At 35.2% G+C, this 18,035-nt stretch overlaps 4 protein-coding genes across 4 annotated transcripts in view; 2 read left to right on the forward strand and 2 right to left on the reverse strand.

The window, feature by feature from the left end:
• The first annotated feature begins 290 nt into the window (after positions 1 to 290).
• On the forward strand, positions 291 to 1,653 carry RpS7 (ribosomal protein S7). Its single transcript, XM_015316602.2, has 5 exons — positions 291 to 425; positions 698 to 868; positions 978 to 1,159; positions 1,287 to 1,437; positions 1,546 to 1,653. The coding sequence occupies exons 2-5, from the start codon at positions 698 to 700 to the stop codon at positions 1,621 to 1,623; spliced, it is 582 nt and encodes a 193-aa protein (XP_015172088.1). The 5' UTR covers positions 291 to 425; the 3' UTR covers positions 1,624 to 1,653.
• Positions 1,654 to 1,792: 139 nt separating this feature from the next.
• Positions 1,793 to 10,899, reverse strand: LOC149030663 (putative flavin-containing monoamine oxidase A). Its single transcript, XM_089178276.1, has 3 exons — positions 4,043 to 10,899; positions 3,702 to 3,922; positions 1,793 to 3,604 (listed from the first exon to the last, which is right to left on the reverse strand). Exons 1-3 carry the CDS (start codon positions 4,182 to 4,184, stop codon positions 3,437 to 3,439), a joined length of 531 nt encoding a protein of 176 aa, XP_089034402.1. The 5' UTR covers positions 4,185 to 10,899; the 3' UTR covers positions 1,793 to 3,436.
• On the reverse strand, positions 1,917 to 3,344 carry LOC107064043 (amine oxidase [flavin-containing] A). The gene is made up of 5 exons (XM_015316293.2): positions 3,228 to 3,344; positions 2,973 to 3,112; positions 2,367 to 2,855; positions 2,149 to 2,289; positions 1,917 to 2,037 (listed from the first exon to the last, which is right to left on the reverse strand). The coding sequence occupies exons 1-5, from the start codon at positions 3,342 to 3,344 to the stop codon at positions 1,917 to 1,919; spliced, it is 1,008 nt and encodes a 335-aa protein (XP_015171779.2).
• A 1,947-nt stretch (positions 10,900 to 12,846) lies between the features above and the next one.
• Positions 12,847 to 18,035, forward strand: part of acj6 (abnormal chemosensory protein 6) — a 44,378-nt gene continuing 39,189 nt past the window's right edge. Inside the window, 2 exon segments of the mRNA XM_015316635.2 lie at positions 12,847 to 15,104; positions 15,107 to 15,195. Coding sequence (XP_015172121.2) covers positions 15,035 to 15,104; positions 15,107 to 15,195 — 159 coding nt within the window. The 5' untranslated portion in view covers positions 12,847 to 15,034.

The raw sequence follows: 18,035 nt of genomic DNA on the forward strand, positions 1-18,035 counted from the left end.
ATATTTCAAATATGCTTGTACCGCCACCTAGTAACCAATATGATTACTGTACCATACTGATTTCGGTTTGTATATAATATATATATATATATTTAAAAGAATATTATAGAATAATACTTTTATAATATTTTTCATACAAATTTATCTTAATAGATGGAAAAAGGAATAAATAATTTCATAAAAATTGTTTCTTCTTTTTTGAAAAAATATTCATACACTATTGGCTGATGTTTAATGGACGATAAATCCACCAATCCTGAGCATTCTACTAAACCTGTGGACAAAGCTGAGTGAAACGTAAGTAATAGTAGTTACTCTCTATGTTCTTTTAAGTCTTAGACTCTCTTTTAGTATGGTCTTGAGTGTAGGAAGCTGCTTCTTTTAAAGGATTTTTTTGATTATACAGAAAAATTGAAGAAAGAACGGTAAATTATTTTGCTAATGTGATTAAAAATTCTTTAAATTGATATAGAAAAAAATATTTTATGCAGATTGCATATTAAACAAGTTGATACTAATGGATATTACTAACCGTGTGACGCATAAAATCTTTTATTTTTATATATTCATGTTTGAAAGTGTTATTTAGTAATATAATATTATCAGTATTTTAAACATTTAACCACAGCAAAAAAATTAATATTAATTTTGTGGTTAATAATTTTTATCAATAGTAACATAACCTAACTATTTTCAGATGTTTACTGCAAATGCAAAAATCATAAAGAGTGGCGGCGCCGAAGCCGACCAGTTTGAAGCTAGTATCTCACAAGCTCTTTTAGAGCTAGAAATGAATAGTGATCTTAAATCACAACTGAGAGAGCTTTATATTACCAAGGCAAGAGAAATTGAAACCAACAATAAAAAGGTAAAATATTTTTAATGTATACTAGTGCATTTATAAATATCTTTTATATACGTATTCATATGTGTTACCTTTAGAAAACGTTTCGATTAATTTAGTATTTTTATTTCAGTCAATAATTATTTATGTACCAATGCCAAAATTAAAGGCATTTCAAAAGATTCATACGAGATTGGTACGCGAGTTGGAAAAGAAGTTCTCTGGTAAACATGTTATGTTTGTAGGAGAACGAAAAATTTTACCTAAACCAACCAGGAAAACGCGTACAAAGAATAAGCAAAAGAGACCAAGAAGGTATTTAAACTATTATTATTATTACAATTATTTGGAATCATTTCTATCAATGCTTAGTGAAATGCATTACTTTGAAATTTTCTGTAATGTAGCGTAATTGTATGTAATATTTTTTTAAATTTTGTAGCCGCACATTGACTGCTGTCTACGATGCACTTCTAGAAGATTTGGTCTATCCAGTTGAAATTGTTGGTAAACGCATTCGCGTTAAAGCAGAGGGAAAACAACTTATTAAAGTTCATTTGGATAAAAATGAGCAGACTAACATCGAACATAAGGTATGTCGTATAAATACAAAAAAAGATAGCATATGAAATGTATGCTGTATCTTCCGTATACAATTACCACCATTTATAATTTCACTAATTTTTTTTTATATTTTTCAGGTCGACACTTTCGCCTCTGTTTATAAGAAACTGACGGGTCGTGATGTAACATTTGAATTTCCTGAATCATATGCATGATTTCATAAAAAATAAATACTCTTAAAATAATTCCAACTTAGTTATTTGATATCAATTTTAAATAGATAATTTTATCTATTATATTTTTATATTACTTCACCGTTTATGATCACCTCCACATAATTATCCCACATTTCCAAAGTTCGTCTTTTTGTAGTCAACGGCACACGATCCGTTTTTTGTTTTTTTTTTCGAACGAATCATCTATTCATTTAACTAACTGTATTCACGTTACTTGAATTTAGTGATCTGGTAGGAACTAACATTTCAACGTGTTTCGGTCATTTATAATTTTATTTATTATATGCCATATGTAAAAATGAAGTCAATATGACCATATTCATTGCTAAGCAAAAATATTGCATTATAGCTACTTCAATTGGGAGCGATTTTTGCACGTTAATTTCATTTTGTCTGTACCAAGAGTAAAGTATTAAGATTTGATTTAATATTCTTGGAAATTAAGTATTTATTTACAAATATTATGTAGTGATTGTAGAAAAAATTGATTAATTTCAAACTTACATAGTTATCATGTCAGCAAACTCTAAAGTTTGCGGCCTAATTCTTAAAAGTATCAAACTTGCTGTTAATTCGCCTGTCTCGATCGCACCATCTATCGTTCCAGGCCATTGTGTAGCATATTCACTCGCAGCGAAAAAGACTCTAGTAGAAAGATAAAAACTACTTTTAATAAACTACTTGAAAAATATACATTCAACGAATCAATAATATACTTTTACCTATCAATGGATGCATTTACATGATCAACATGATAAAATATGTCACATGGTTGCATAACGCTCATAAGCCAACTACTTTTCAATTTAATTTCAATATTTTCATCTGTAGATCGTTCATGTTCTTTATAATTGATGCAACATCTCGCTTCGTTATTTTTGAAACTTCTACTTAGTGTTTCGAATAAAAGCAATTTCGATGTAGTTGGCATAATATTGGTATTATTGAGAAATCCAGCTATAATTCCTCCTTTTGAGTTATTGCATGTTGCATCATAAGCAATATTTAAAATAGTATTTGAATCTAACGTTGCTAAAACATCACCGCTATATTCATCTTTCCAAAAAGGATATTTATAAAATGCGTTGAAAAATATATTGTCACTATGTAGAAATAACATTTGGGATCGAGATATGTGTTCAGGTAAGGATGGTTCGATACAAATGTGAGAGATTTCTGGGGGTGGTACTGCTATCACCACGATGTCACATCTATATACCCGTATACAGTTATATATTTACGGAAAAAGCTGATCAATTAAATACGCGCGTTAGCACGATGATTAATATTAATAAATTCTTCAACGATAACACTATTTTTAAACGTACTTGAAACAGTTTCGCGTGGTATAACAATAAGCCCTGTCCTCACTGAATTGAATATTCGTAACAACTTCACCATAAATAATATGGCCATTTTCAGATAGTATATGGTTTAATAATTCTTCGGTTAATTGCGTCATTCCACCCTGTCAAATGGGGTAATCTTTTTTTTTGTTTAAATGTACAAAATAATATATCGAGAAATTATTTACACATTGTAATTTATATAAACGTTTTAATTGTAAGAATATTTATAATAACTTGAATGAAGTAACGGCTTTCATCTCCCATCGTGACTTTTAGTCGATTGAGCAATCCACCTGCACCATTTAACATTACAAGCATCCATAACGCTGATAGCTTACGAAGATCTCTCATTCCTGATAAATGAATATACGTTGCAAGGATCCAGTAGATAAAGATCGATTGAAATGTCACAATGTGTGTGTGTCAGAATTTTATTAGAAATATTAAATTTTACCGCATGTACTATAGATAAATGAACTGCATATTGATCTGGCATTGGAAAAGAACACAAGTTTCTTCAGTAATTTATCGACGCTGGTTGTAGCTAATTTATGCGTAATTTTGTTCTTTACGTACGTCTTGAAGCATGGATTCAAAGAATTTTGTTGAATCTGAGCACATTAGAAAAGAATCGTATGAAATTTTATGTTTGATTAGAATTAAGAACCTTGAATACTGTTTAAAAAAAAAATTCAAATAAATAATTACCATTTGAATAAAGTAACGAACTTCAGCTGCAAATAAAGTTGGCAATTTTTCTACGGGACCGTTTTTTGTAAAAAACACTTTTTTTCCAGACCAGTCTATGTTCTGCCTCGAGCAAGTATTTATGTTCAGTGTATGGATAAGTCGAGTGATATGCTTTTGCAAGAGACTGGCGTAAAAGGTCTCGCTGTAATTCTGTGATAAAACGCGTCCCCCGGCTTTATCTGTAGTAATCGTAAAGATATAAAAGACGTATAAGATTTTACGATGAAGGAATCTCACTTGTAAGAAAGTATACTGACACTGCTTCGATCGAAAATATGAGAAATATATAAATGAATTACCGGTTCCTTCGATGATTAGTACATTTAAAGAAGGTTTCCTTTTAAGTATATTGTATGCGGTGGTAAGGCCCGTTAAACCAGCACCAACGATCACTACGTCAAAATCGTTAACGTCTTCTTCGTCGTAAAGATTAAAGTTCATTTTAAATAGAATTAATCGATCGGAAGAGATTTCTAATCGATCGTCTCTGTTTCTCTCGAATTCTATCGAGTATTCAAAGGTTTATCAAATGTTTTTCTAACTTTTTGAAGTTCACTCGAAACGAAAGCATCTCACAATAATGCTTGGACCTCGTCTCCAGCCGGTCAGTCCCCTGATAGTCGAAGCAACTTTTAACTACGGCCTTTATAATTCCCGCGATAGCCATCTTACCTCTCTTTTCTTTTACCTCTTTCTCTATCTATCTTATCTTTCTCACTCTTTTCTTTGCCTTGAGCTACCAGCATCTTTCCACGAACGGCATTACTTTCTTCCACCCCCTTTACGACTGCTCCACTCTCTCTTTACGGAGCTCTGCATCTTAAATAATTGATTCTAACGTAGTTACCGCTGTTTTTATAACTGTTTTACCGGTCGCTTCTACCACCACGACATGTATTATTAAGAGATCGTCGCCTTTTTAAAAGTTTGCCATACTTCGTGGAAGAAGGTGTGAACGTAAGAAGCATCGAACTTCTTTCTTGCCGAGTCTTCTTCAACGATATGTATGTATCATTTTCCTTGAATTTGGAAATTTCTATGCTAGGTATATACATATATATATCCATATATATATCACGGTCATTCTCTGTAGTGTCGATGTTTCTTCGATAGTTCAGTTTATGCTGAAAACATAAATAACGGGTTACGCGTGGAAATTCGAATAAAATCGTTGGTATAAGAATAGGAATATTTTGTCTCTTTTTCTTTCTTTCTTTTTTTTTTCTCTTTTTTCGAGCTTACGGCCCTTTCGCGTAGCAAGAAAGAAGTTTTAGAATGCTGAATGCAACATCGTTCTCTTCTAGAAGGCACTTTGACACAGCCCCACGGGTACATTACTAGGATTGCCGCCACCAATTGAACTCCCTCGTCTCTGTACCCTCTCCATCCACTTTCTTTCTCTTTCTACAGTCCAAAGTCGTCGCGTGTGCGCACTCAACAGAGGTAAGAGAAAGAGAGAGGAAAAGAGAGAACACACCAACCGACCTCGACTTCCTTATGTCTGCAAACACGGCAGCCTGAGGCGACACCGCCGTTCAAACAGCCAATCGCCCTGCTTTCAGAACGTTCAGAGCCGCACAACTTCAAATTCCCTCCCGCCATTGTTATCGCTATTTGACTTATCCGCGGCATTGCCACGACGACGAAGAAGAAGACGATGACGACGAGGACGAGGACGAGGACGACGACGACGACGACGACGACGACGACAACGACATAGACGTAGATGTAGGATCTGCATAATGGGAGTCATCGTATAAGGCCAAAGATTTCTACTCCGATATTATACGCGGTTAACGTCTCATAAAAGTTTATTACAAGCTCTCGTACTAGTCGGGATCTATCGAGTAGAACTCGACAATGCCTTGGAAGTTTAATAATAAGCTAAAAAAAGCTCTTTTTACGTAGATCGTTTCTACATGTATTCCTAGATTTTTTCTTCTTTTTTATTATTTTACTCTCATTTCTTTTTCTTTTTGTCTTTTTTTTTTTTTTTTTATCGACTACTATGTTCTACTACTTACGTTCAAACGAACAAGATGAAATCGAGAAGAAATTATGCTATCGCGAGCAGTTTCGATCTTCTTATACGACCGAAATTTCGCAGCCGTGGATGCCGTAGAGAACGAGAAAAAGAAAGGGTGAGAAGGGGGAGGAGGAGGAGGAGGAGGAGGAGGAGGAGGAGGAGGAGGAGGAGCAGGTTGAGGAGGTGAAGGAAGAGGAAGAGGAGGGGGAATTCGTAATATAGAGGGCCGCTCTACGGCCCCGTTGGGAGGAATTCCGGGGTACGTTTTAAATTGCTGCATCCCCAACCTCCTTGTTTATGTATGCTACCGTGTTTCTTATTCTTGTGCGGCAACGTAGGAGAGAGAACGCGCGGCCCCCTAACTTTATGTGCACAGCGACGGCATAAGTATGCGATCTATGTGTCTGTACTCTCTTCTGTGTCTATTCTCTTATGTGTGAGTATGTGTATGTATGTGTTACGTATCCGTATCTTTCTCGTTTGTGTTTTTCTCTCACACTTCTCTCACCTCCTTCTCCTTTTGCTTCTTCTTCTTCTTCTTCTTCTTCGTGAAACGTACGTGCAAAACGGTCCATGGTACTCGCGTGTTTTTCCCTCGTACGCGCTCGCGCGCATATCACTCTCTTTCTCTCTTTATATATATAGTATATATCTCTACGTGCCAGAGAAAAAGCCCGCGTGTTCCTACGCGTGTATTGTACGGTAGAACGCGCTCTTATGTTTCCTTAGCGCGGGTTTCGACTTTCCTCTTTCACTCTTGCTCCTCCTCCTCTACCTCTTCCTCCTTTTCCTCCACTACTCTCATCTCTTCTTTTTCTCTTTTTCCTTGTACTCCTTCTGTATCCTCCGCAACATCCAGTCGTTTTCTCCCGTGGATTCTTTTCGTGTTCCCTACGATCCAGACTCTTTTTCTTCTTTTCTCCTTCCCGTTCTCCTCTTATCTTTTCTCTCTCTCTCTTTCTCTCTTTTTCATTCTATTTCTTTTTCTACTTCTCTCCATCTCACTTCTTTCCTTAGAACTAGTTTGACCCGCTCTCCGTTTCAATTGCCACAAACTTCGCGTAACCGTGAATTTAATCGACCCTTTTCTTAGCCATGCCAATACCTACCGCCGATTTGATTACATCTAGAGTTTCGAAAACTTTCACGATGGTTCGAGTGAGAAATTGATAAAAAAAAAAGTTACACTTTTTTTTTTGTGTCATTGTAAGATTCTTTGTAATAGTTTGATAGAGCTGTTAATTATATATATATATATAATAAGGTGTAGTAATTAAAAAAAAAAATAAAAGTTATTTAATTTATTATTAAAAATTTTGTTCAAAATTTTGTAGAAAAAAGAAGAGAAAACAGATAGGTATTACCAATGTTGATATCTTACTTTTAAAGTACTTTAAATATCTGCACCGTAGGAATTTATTTGATTTATCAAAGTACAATAATACTATTTTGTGATATACTTTATAGTATATATATACATCATTAATACTGTAAGAAATATATTACTTTAGAACAATCGGATGTTCTTATTTTCTTAAATAAATAATGACGATTGTATTACTCGGAAAGTTCGTGCCGATTTAATAATACATATATATTCTTATTAAAAAATATTTTAATTTAATAATTTTTCTTTATTTCAATTTTATTTCTATTTAATAAAAGTAAAATATTTAAATTAAAAATACATATCGATTGTATAAATAAATAAAAGTATTACTTTTAAATGATTTTTTTAAATCGATGCGATTTTTTCTGGAAACCAATATATTTATGTGATATATTTATATACATAATAGTATTATATATTATATTACTGATTAATTTATCAATAAACTTAAGGTGATGAAAAAATATAATAAATTATAATGAAACGTTGACACTTTATGTTTTAACTGCTAATAATACTAACATAATACCTAAAAGGGATCTATTTTAACAATTAGTAGTGTTGATAGTTAGAGGGTTAATTTCCAAGCTTATACATTCTCTCGTAATTATCGAAAAAGAAAGAGAAAGAGAAAGAGAAAAAGAGAGAGATAAGGATAGAAGAAGAGAGATAGGTAGTACAATTCGTGCAAGATTAACGATCATTGCGATTCTTGAATGAGCAATGTTTCAATCTGCTAGGATACGAAAGAGGAAATTCCCTATATGCGGAGAACGCGGGCTCATATCTCCGTTCACGATCTTCTACCCTACTAGTCGGACCAATTGGTAGAAAGCGTGTGCGCCTTACGTTTTGGATGTTGAAAAGAAACGAACGAGAGAAATAGCTCGCGCGAGCACAATTTTTCGTTATAACTTTTTTAAGAAGATAAGAACGTCTGATTCTCCCAAAGTAACATCTTTCTTATAGCGTTGAGTGTAGAACAAATTTTCATCATTTTTTTTTATCAAAAAACAAAACAACATTTAAGAATTCAATCAATATTTTAAACATTCATGGACAAATCTTATAAATATTTGAAAGAACTTTTTTGTTTATATCTCTCTGTAATCTTTATTTTTTTTAATAATTATAATAATATAAATAATGAAAAAAATATATTAGAATAGAAGAAAATTTCTAAACTTTTATTGGCATAAATATAATATATTTCCATTTTATTTGTACTAACCTGTATATGTGGATGATTACTCTAATTCGAAGATATTAGAAAGAATAATAATAATGATAATAATAATGAAATAATAATAATAATAATAATAATAACCCCTTGGGTTAAGAATTCTTCTTTAATGATCCTTGCTTGTAGTAAGAAACGGCTAAAAGGTAAACCCAGGAATCATGGAGAAAAATAATATAGGACAACGTATAGGACTGCGTTCTGAGATTTGTCAGACCCTGCCTGGAGCTGGACGATACAGCTTATAAAATATAAAAATAGAAATGATTAAATCAGAATAATAATCACTAACATAAACAGGAAAACTAATTCATACTTAGTTGAGAAAAATCCTTTAGGAATGAAGTAAAATCGAGTAAATCAAATCATCAAAAAGGAATTAAAATAATAATCATAATAATGATGATGATGATGATCATCATGAAAATTTATAATATAAGTAAATTTCAGCTAATATTATATTTTATAATAATAGAAATTACACAGAAATTGAAAGGTTCATTATTATAACGATATAGAAGGTAGAAAGTTCGAACGACGTTGGTTCTTGGTGTGATCGTCTCTCGGGGTTGAGCTTAACTAATGAAAGCACGCTCGATCACGCGGCACGCTCATTTAGCAAGTATATGTTGGTGTGTGTATGGAATGTGAGTGAGTGTACGAAAGGGAGAAAGAGAGAGCTCTTGATATGCACGTATGTGCATATCAAAGAGAACGAGGTGCTTTATGTATGGGCTAATCCAATAGACCTAACACTGTAAACATTAGCTTCATGGACGTGTAAACCGTGCACGTTCGGATAGGTTCAACGTGTAACGTTGTAGAGAGTGACTAGGTGGTGGGTGGGTGTTTGGGGGGGGGGTAGTTGAGGGTGGCAAAAGAGGGTGTTCGTCGCGAGGTAACTTAGCCGTCAATGCTTGGGGCATATTTTACATGAAACACATATATGAGATCGTTCTCTACTCTGATGTAAAACCAGACGACTTCGATCGCCGTTTCTAGCGCTGGTGCTTTAAGTGGAAAGAACATTGACTCGTCAGACAAGATGTGATTGTCCTCATCCGATGCTAAAACTTACGTGAAATACTTTAGATGAGATCCGGGCTAAAAGTGCGAGTCGAGTTTTCTTTGGATTGTCCTGATGGCTGATGTTCTATTAAAAACATTTCTTATCATGGTTCTATGTGTCTCGGTAGAATTTATTCTTAACTGACTTTTATTAATTTGTCATTAATTTTTCAATTATCTTACACCTTTTTTCTCTCTACTGAAAATATTTATTGCTAGAGTAAATGCATTATAATATTATTAATCATGTGTTCTACTAAGAAAAAGTTTAATTTTTGCATACAATAATAAATAAAAATATAAATTTAAGTAATATTGTAATGTATATCATATGTGATACATAGAATAAGAAAATTTAAATGCTACAAAGATACAGATATGTTGATGCTATGTAGAATAAAATATAAGTTACAAAATTCAACATTAAATCTTTTCATACTATGTCTTCTTAAGGGCAGATCTTACAGTTAGTAGAAGTGTTGAACGAATGTATCGACGTTTATTACGGTTCAACGATTCACTAAAAAGCATATAATATGTGTATATTTATTGAATATAGAATAGAGAGCATATAGCTAGGAAAAGATTGACCAAGAAGAAACGAATATATATATATATATATTTCGAAATGCGGAACGAGATGGATTCGAATCTTCTTTGAAACGGAGCGTAACGTGCTCGCCTCGAACGGTAAATAATTCGTCCTTCGAAAGCTGTTTATCCGTGGGCCGCGGCATCGAGTAAAAAAGTAAAGGGATTTGAAAATACTTCCTGGGCCGATAAATCTGATTATCGTCCAGCGAGAGATACGCAAGATAAACCCTTTATATAAAGGAATAGCAGATGAAACACGCGCATTTAAGCCGATCAAGACATGAAATTCGCAAATAGTTGGGAAATGGACAAACAAAATTCTGATTTGATCCATGCAATGCGATCACGTTATATGTTACTAACAATGCAACGAGGTAGAATGTAATGTACGGAAAGCTAATACAATATACATATATACATATAGGATGTACCACCTAACTCGAATACTTCAAATATTTTCATTATTTTTGACGATAAGAAATAATGTTAAAGAAAATAATTGTGTTTGATTTGAATGATATTGAAAATTATTTTGTGTTTATTATTAAAATTCTTTTTTTTTTCGATGGAGCAATGTTTTATGTTGATTTTTATTTTCGCATCATCGAAAGTAACGATGATATTTCGGATTTAAATGAAATATGATTCTAGACCATATGTTTTTTCTTCTATTAATTATTGTAAATCTATTTACGTTTTTGTTACAACTGTTAACGTAAGTTGACAATGAGTTCGTTTATTGCAAATCTGGTATCATTGTATCTACTCAAGTTATAATGAAATTTATCGTTCATTTGATTTATTACGCGCACGGTTTGAGTGTGATCATTGATCGCTTTCATTATTTCTATAATCATGATTCTAATTCGTATAATCACGAGAGAGCTTATACGATTCTGTCGCGTGTTTATTCGTTGAAGTTTATCATTAAAAAGAGAGAGAGAGAGAGAGAGAGAGAGAGAGAGAGAGAGAGAGAGAGAGAGAGAGCGTAAAGTGAACTATATTCCTATTTGAATATATGTATGAAAAAATTGTGAAAAAAAAATATTTTACGAATTATCGTAACTGATAATTTATTTTTGATATTATAAATACTATATAAAAATATATATTTTTAAAAAGAGGAAACCATGTGATTACGACACAATAATAATTTAGTAACTAGTTGATTGATACTCGTCGATAAAAAAAGTACAATGATTTGGGAAAAAAAGTTTTCTCCAGTTTGCATACAGCAAATACACGACCCGGAGAGCCCTTTTACCTTTACCCTTTACCCACGACACGACAGGACGCGAATCCCTCGAATTTCCAGGGCGAATCTACCCACAGACCCCGCAGCGAAACGGCTGCCGATTATACTCATTAGCTTGATTGGAAATATGCGGTATTACAGTTGCGTAATTCCCGGGTAACTTTCATTTAGCTCGCTTCGAACTACCACGCCGGTTTATTTCGAATCTATGTTATTATTATTCTCTCTCTCTTTCTTGCTAATTCAAAAGCCTCATGGAAGTTGGCGTTAGCGAATCCACGTTATACAACGTCAAATCCATTCGCAGGACACAATTTGCTTTGTCATCGAAAAGCGAGGTCAGAGGATAAAGAAGTAGTCCGAGCTTGCATAGAAAAGAAGAATAAGATAAAAGAAAGAAAGAAATGCTTAAGGGAAAACGATAATTTTAAACAAATAAAACATTGTTAACAAAGGAGAAATAAAATTAAATCAAAATTCAGAACAATGGATATTTAAATTGAGAATATTATTTTGTAAATAGTTTTTTCACTTGAAAATTTCATGATGAACTTTTTTTTAGAGGTCGAAGTTTTCGATAACTTCACAATCGACATCTATCTAAAATTTGTTTTTTTTACTTGAATTTCAGTCTTTCGATACATGTCGCGGTTTTCAACGCTCACGATACTTTTTCAACTATTCACGGTACACTTTCCATAGTTCACCATGTTATACGTACCTAGCTATCAAATATATTCGATTTTTTTATCGTTCTACGTTCAAACGTGATGGACATCCACCGCTATTTTTACCACGGAGTTGTTGCTACCTCGAATCACGGAGTATCGGGTTGTAATTAGAAAGGGAGTACATTTCCAAGTTCCTTCATAATTTATTTGTTGTTCGACATCGAAGATATCGTGTTGTACGAACAAAAAAATTGTACTTTGATGATTTTCGAGGCAAACGTTTTTTTAGGTCGATTATTTGAAATATTTCATATAAATTTATTTACATATATATTTAGTTCTTTAATAGGAGTAAACGATATTCAATAGATCATTAAACAAAACGAATAAGAAAAAAAAATGAGAAAATAAAAAAAGAAAAAAAAGAAGAAAAAGAAATAAAGAATAAAGAAAAACATCTGTCTTGTCAACTATCAAACTTGTAAGAAAAAGTTCCAGTTAACTTTCTTTTGGACTTTTATCGTTCCATCAGAAGAAACCTTAGGACCAAGGTGGAGAACCTCTACGACTTGGCCTCGAACTTTCGTCGCGTTGTGTATCTCTCCTTGGCGGGCTCGAAAATCAATTTTTACCGGTTTACCTCGAGGCCAGTGGAAACGGTTGCGGGCAAGCAATTTCGCGGGCCTAGTGTGGATTTCTCTCGTTGTTGCGGGCAAACAACGACAACAGCAACAACACAATGGCAAGAACATAAGCACGGATAGACCGGATAGACCAGAGAGTGTAGAATTCTCTCTCTCTCTCTCTCTCTCTCTCTTTCTCTTTCTCTCTCTCCTGATGGTTGGGTGGTTGGAAGTGGGTGTAGGTTTTGGCGGTAGCCAGTGGTGGTTGGTGCGAGGCTAACGGAGGACGAAAAGGGGGAGGCTTTGGATACCTTGTCGAGGATAGGCTGCCGGTGCAAGTAGGTTTAATATTTGATAACGCGGGCTGGTCATCCTGCCGAGGCGATAACACAGGCCCCGCGGGAACCTTCCGGCCAACATCCCTCGGAAAACGACTGCTGTCGAGGCCCTCTCTTCTCCCCCTCCTACTCATCTCTCTTATTCACTCTCTCTCTCTGTCTCTCTTTCTCTCTCTCTTATGTTAGTCTATCTCTTCCATCTCATCCTTTCTTCCATCTACTACCGTCAGTAGCGCGGCACTGTCCTTCCCGTCCTTTCTAGCTGGTATTCCTAACTTGGAAGCGTCGCTATTCCCCAAGGTTGCCTTCCGATGAAAATAACGAACGACGTTTGACCGCCGTCCGTGGAAACCGACGAATAAGTCGCTTAACGGCCCGCCTAAATTGCTCACCCTTGGAGCTCGGATTGCTATCGAAGGGCCGGCGATCGTGCGAGATTGGAATCCGTTGGATAAATAATTGATAGCCCATTGGTAAGAAAAAGGACGGATACGGACTTTCGGACATTTTTCTCGATCATTTCTATCGTTTTAATCGACCGATATTACTTTTTCTTTCGAAGTGCGTCAAGTTCCAAGAAAATTCAAAGTAGTACAAAGGTAGAAAGTTAAGTTAGACTCGTTGGAAGAATTCTTTCCTTGGAGTTACCACTAATCTAGTTGTAGTAGTAGATACGGCTGCGAGTAGTCAGCCACGCACTCTGTCCGTGTATATTTAGTCCGGTAAGTACAGTCGACCGGATCTCGCGTGCTCATAGAGGAGCCTAAAGGTGGGGCAAGAAAAGTAGGTAGAAGACCGCATCCTCGTGTCGACGAAGAGACACCGGAACGGGGTAAGGTTGGTTGCTTCTCATAGTAGTCTCTTGGTGGAGGGTTTCAACAGGAATGGGGTTGGAGTTTCATGAGAAAGAAAGAGGAAAAGAGAGAGAAAGAGAGACGTCAGGAAGGTGGGGCTGCTGGATCGAAGAGGTGGATGCGAAGAGAGAAGCGGGTGGTCGCGGTTAGCGACACCCACACGAAGGCAGGAAGAAAGATGGCCGACCATGCTATAGGGATCAAACGCATGCGCTAACGTTACGTAGCTCCGCCCTCTGTTCGTCGTTGCGGTTTGACAACCCCTTGCTCCGTCCCGTACTTTCCATCCCACTACCACTGGTACCCGGAGTAAACCACCCCTTCGAGAAGCACCCTTCGCCGAATCTCTCCCCCTCTCTGGAAGAGTTCATCCGCAGAGCACTCTTCGCAGGCCAGTCAGCGCCAAAAAGTGCGGAGCTCTAGGACAAGATCCACGTACGGTCCTGCGCGATCCAAGCCACGGTTTTCTACGATTGCTTTACCGGTGGCTTCCTTTCGAATCAACACTCGCTACTCTGATGTGTTTAACATTGTTTCAAGACTAAGTTAAAAAAAAATAAATAAATAAAAGATCATTGTCGATTATAATCGACGTTGAAGAATTATCTCTATTCACCCGTCGACACACGAACGATCGATTTTTGAGACATACGCAGAGAGGGGAGAGGAAGAGAAAGAAAGAGAGGGAGAGAGAGAGAGAAAGAGAGAGAGACACACAGTTGTCGTTTGTTGAAAAAGAGTGAATACATCCATTAATAAGAATAAAGGTGACGCGAAGGATCTTTGTGACTATCTTAATGATCGTGCTCGATCGTGGTGTGCATCATGCAGGAGTTTAAGTCGACGTCTCGTCAGACGTCGGCTCGGTTGGATAGACTAATTCGTTAATCGAGAATGCGGGACTTGGCAACGTGACGAGAAAAAAAAACAAAGAAGAAGCTGAAATATAAATAAAACGGTCTCCTAAACTAAAGAAACCAAGAAGAGAGAAAAAAGGGAGAGAGAGAGAGAGAGAGAGAGAGAAAGGAAAATAGAAGAAATTCGGATTGTAGACTTTAGAATTTCGGACTTTCACAGATGCAAAGAATCCTCGGAAAACAGTTGATGAACGGTCGTCGGTGTTGGTGCGATCGTTTTGTCTCGAGCTGCCGCCGGTTTTAGGCCTAACGTGTGCGCGCGCGCGCGTGTGGTGTTAGGCGAATCGGTGAAAACCGATCACCGGCAGCGGCAGGATGATGTACTCGCCGGACAAGATGATGGGAAGCAAGGGACTCCATGGGGCACCGATTACCGCCCCCGGTTGCTTCCTTCGGGCAGATATTCACCACCACCATATCGTGCCGCGCCGGATCCCATGCCGCCGCCGCCGCGACGCTGTATGCCCAATCCTACGGTAAGTCCTTCATCAATCCTTTTTTTCATTCTTTTCTCTACCTTCGTTAAAGTCTTGTTTTTCGTACTACGATGGCACCGTGTATTTCGAAATCTGCAAAAAATAATCGTCTGTCTGAAATATCTTGATATTAATAATAAATAATGTAAACATTGTTTTATGCTTGCATTTTTAAAGATTTCTTATCTATCATTAGCTTATCATTTTTAGCTTTTCTTGTTTATTTATATGCTTCCTAATCTATTTTTTGTCAGTAAAAAAAAACATATTTGTAGATAATTATTTTTGCATAATAGACACAGAAAACAGCATTAATTTTTAATTCTTACAAAAATATCAGTAAAGTAAATTTTATGAAGTCTTATAACAAATATATTTTACACAATATAAGTGCATTAATTATATTAAAATAATATATTATATTGATTATATTTAACAATATAAGTGCATAGAATCAATAGAATGATATAATTCAACAAAAGCATATTTTTAATCATTTTAAATATATCATTTTCAATATATCCTTTTGAGAAATGTTAATATCGTATTTAGATAATGACCACATTTTCTTGATCGCGTGTCGAGAAATATAGAGATACGGTATTTGTTCTTATCGAAACGTTTGAAAAAGTGAAAAAGGAGCATATAGAAAAGTTTTTCTTTTCCTTCTCCTCCGTAGCACTTTCCCGCGTCACATAATTCACCGCTCGCTCACCCTGCATTTTCTACTTCTTCTATCCTCTATTCTTTCTCTTTACGACTCGTAACGATCGATTTCCGTCGAGAACCACGTTGTTTTCTTCCCTGTTATTACGCTTTTCGCTGTTTTTGAATAACATCCGGCAATAACGTTCGGTAAAAAGTTATAGATATGTATTATATATAAGATAGATATTTACTGGTTAGATAAGAAAATCAATCGTTACGGTCTGCAGCCAATAGAAGGAGATAACTAAATTACAAATATGCCATTGTCTTTGATTACTAGATCTATATATAAAGTGCTTTTTTAATTCGTTAAATCTATCGTGAAGGTTCATTTAAAATCATTTAGGGATACAAAAAAGAATTCATATAATATCGTTTTAAGTTTTTACAAGCTACATCATAAGAGTAAGACAATGATGTCCCATTAAGATAACATAAAATTCATCTTTCCTCGTAAAATAAATCTAATCGTGCAACATCCAACGTAGACTGGTAACGACTCCATAAATCTATTTGGCTTTTCTCTTCGATACGATATCGAGGATATTGGGGGAGGAACGTAAAAAGGTAGAGAACGACTTATCGTCGAGTGTTTTTCTAATGAAATATTCAAGGAAGTGCACGAGCTGAAACGTGGTAACGAAGAAAGCCCTTTTTTTCGAAGAAATCTACATACATGAGGAAATGAAAAAAGAATGAAAGAAAATAGAAGAAAAGAAAAGATAAGTGGTAGTAGAATTCTCTATCTAAACAGAATCAATCGGAGTTTAGCAATTTTGCCGGTACGAAAGATGTTTCTTGACGGATGAAAAAAACACATTGAGAGAGAGAGAGAGGGAGAGGGAGAGAGAGAATCGTTCTTTCTACTTCGAAAGATCAGCGACTCAAAACACACGAGGTTCCACAGAGAGTAACGTGCCCCGGTGCGGAACCACCACGATGTTCCTTTCTCCTTCTTCTTCATCTCCTTCTCCTTCTCCCTCTTCGAACGTCGGAGAACTCCAGTAGGTCTTTAGTTTATTCATGTGACGTAATAGGATAAAAACCGTCGCTACGAGCTGAGTGCCTAGATGAGATTACAGCCGTACTGTTACGCCCGATAACGCGAATCCGACGTAATCGTTCTTTTCTTTGATTTTTCTCTTCGGTTCTTTTCATCGCTCTCTTTCTTTTATTCTCCTTATTTCTCTCTCTCCCTCTCTCTCTCTTTTTCTTTCTCTATTTCTTCCTTTTTCTCTTTCGTGCTTTTAATGTTTTCAATTCTTTTCAATATAACTTCTTTATTAATTTAATTCGCACGTTAATCTTAATTACGATAAAATATGTAAATTTTCTTTCCCTTTTAATCTTTAATCATATGCAAACACAATTTTATTTCCTATCCACTCTCTCTCTCTCTCTCCATTCGTAATATTAATTATCCATATCCACGTAATTGATATCTTAGATCAATTATTTATTCATCATTTGAATGATAATTATTCAAGGATCGATGAATATTATTCATCTTGAATATTTTTCTGGACTTTTACTTTTTTCCAGCATTCATACGGAATATCGAAGAGGGTCCAGATTAATGAGAGTATTTTAAATTTTTTATTCTCGGCATTATCGTTTTTCGAGTTATGGAGGATTAATCGTTTGTTTGAGAATATAAGAATGGTTAAGTGTTTATTTTAGATATTACATTTATGCGACGATTAAAATTATTTATTAAGAAGAACACATCATCTATGATAAATAAACTCTGTAAGATATTTAAGAATTATCGTTAAATGAGAGTTATCCATAAACACGACGAGCCACCGTTGGATTTGTTAGAAATTCAATAAATTCAAATATTTGAAGGAAAGTGAATTCGTTAGTTAGTTGATATTATATATATATATATATACATATAAAGTAACGATGAAAAATAGATCGACGTGTCGCGAGTCCTGGACACTCCGACGTAGTGATTATTGATTGGCCCGTCTATGTTTACTGCGTCATCGCGAATTAAGCATTGAAAGTAAACGCTCTTTCATAGTGGATCAGATCACTGGATCACGAAGTAACGATCGAGACGAGAAAAACATTTTCTTTCTAGATAACATCACAAATTTCATATTTTTTTTTCGTATTTAAGAAAA

This window comes from Polistes dominula, unplaced genomic scaffold (genome assembly GCF_049000335.1).
Source record: "Polistes dominula isolate Pdom_NZ unplaced genomic scaffold, Pdom_raw_medaka contig_77, whole genome shotgun sequence".
In the NCBI taxonomy this organism is placed as follows: Eukaryota; Metazoa; Arthropoda; class Insecta; order Hymenoptera; family Vespidae; genus Polistes; species Polistes dominula.

Coding starts and splice junctions, on each gene's coding strand:
- RpS7 (XM_015316602.2), top strand. CDS start 698: ATGTTTACTGCAAATGCAAAAATCATAAAGAGTGGCGGCGCCGAAGCC. Junction 869..977: donor TTGAAACCAACAATAAAAAG/GTAAAATATTTT, acceptor TTTTTATTTCAG/TCAATAATTATTTATGTACC. Junction 1,438..1,545: donor AGACTAACATCGAACATAAG/GTATGTCGTATA, acceptor TATATTTTTCAG/GTCGACACTTTCGCCTCTGT.
- LOC107064043 (XM_015316293.2), bottom strand. CDS start 3,344: ATGAGAGATCTTCGTAAGCTATCAGCGTTATGGATGCTTGTAATGTTA. Junction 2,290..2,366: donor GTAAATGCATCCATTGATAG/GTAAAAGTATAT, acceptor TCTTTCTACTAG/AGTCTTTTTCGCTGCGAGTG. Junction 2,038..2,148: donor TTTGCTGACATGATAACTAT/GTAAGTTTGAAA, acceptor CTCTTGGTACAG/ACAAAATGAAATTAACGTGC.
- LOC149030663 (XM_089178276.1), bottom strand. CDS start 4,184: ATGAACTTTAATCTTTACGACGAAGAAGACGTTAACGATTTTGACGTA. Junction 3,923..4,042: donor ACTAATCATCGAAGGAACCG/GTAATTCATTTA, acceptor CGATTACTACAG/ATAAAGCCGGGGGACGCGTT. Junction 3,605..3,701: donor TTCGTTACTTTATTCAAATG/GTAATTATTTAT, acceptor TAATGTGCTCAG/ATTCAACAAAATTCTTTGAA.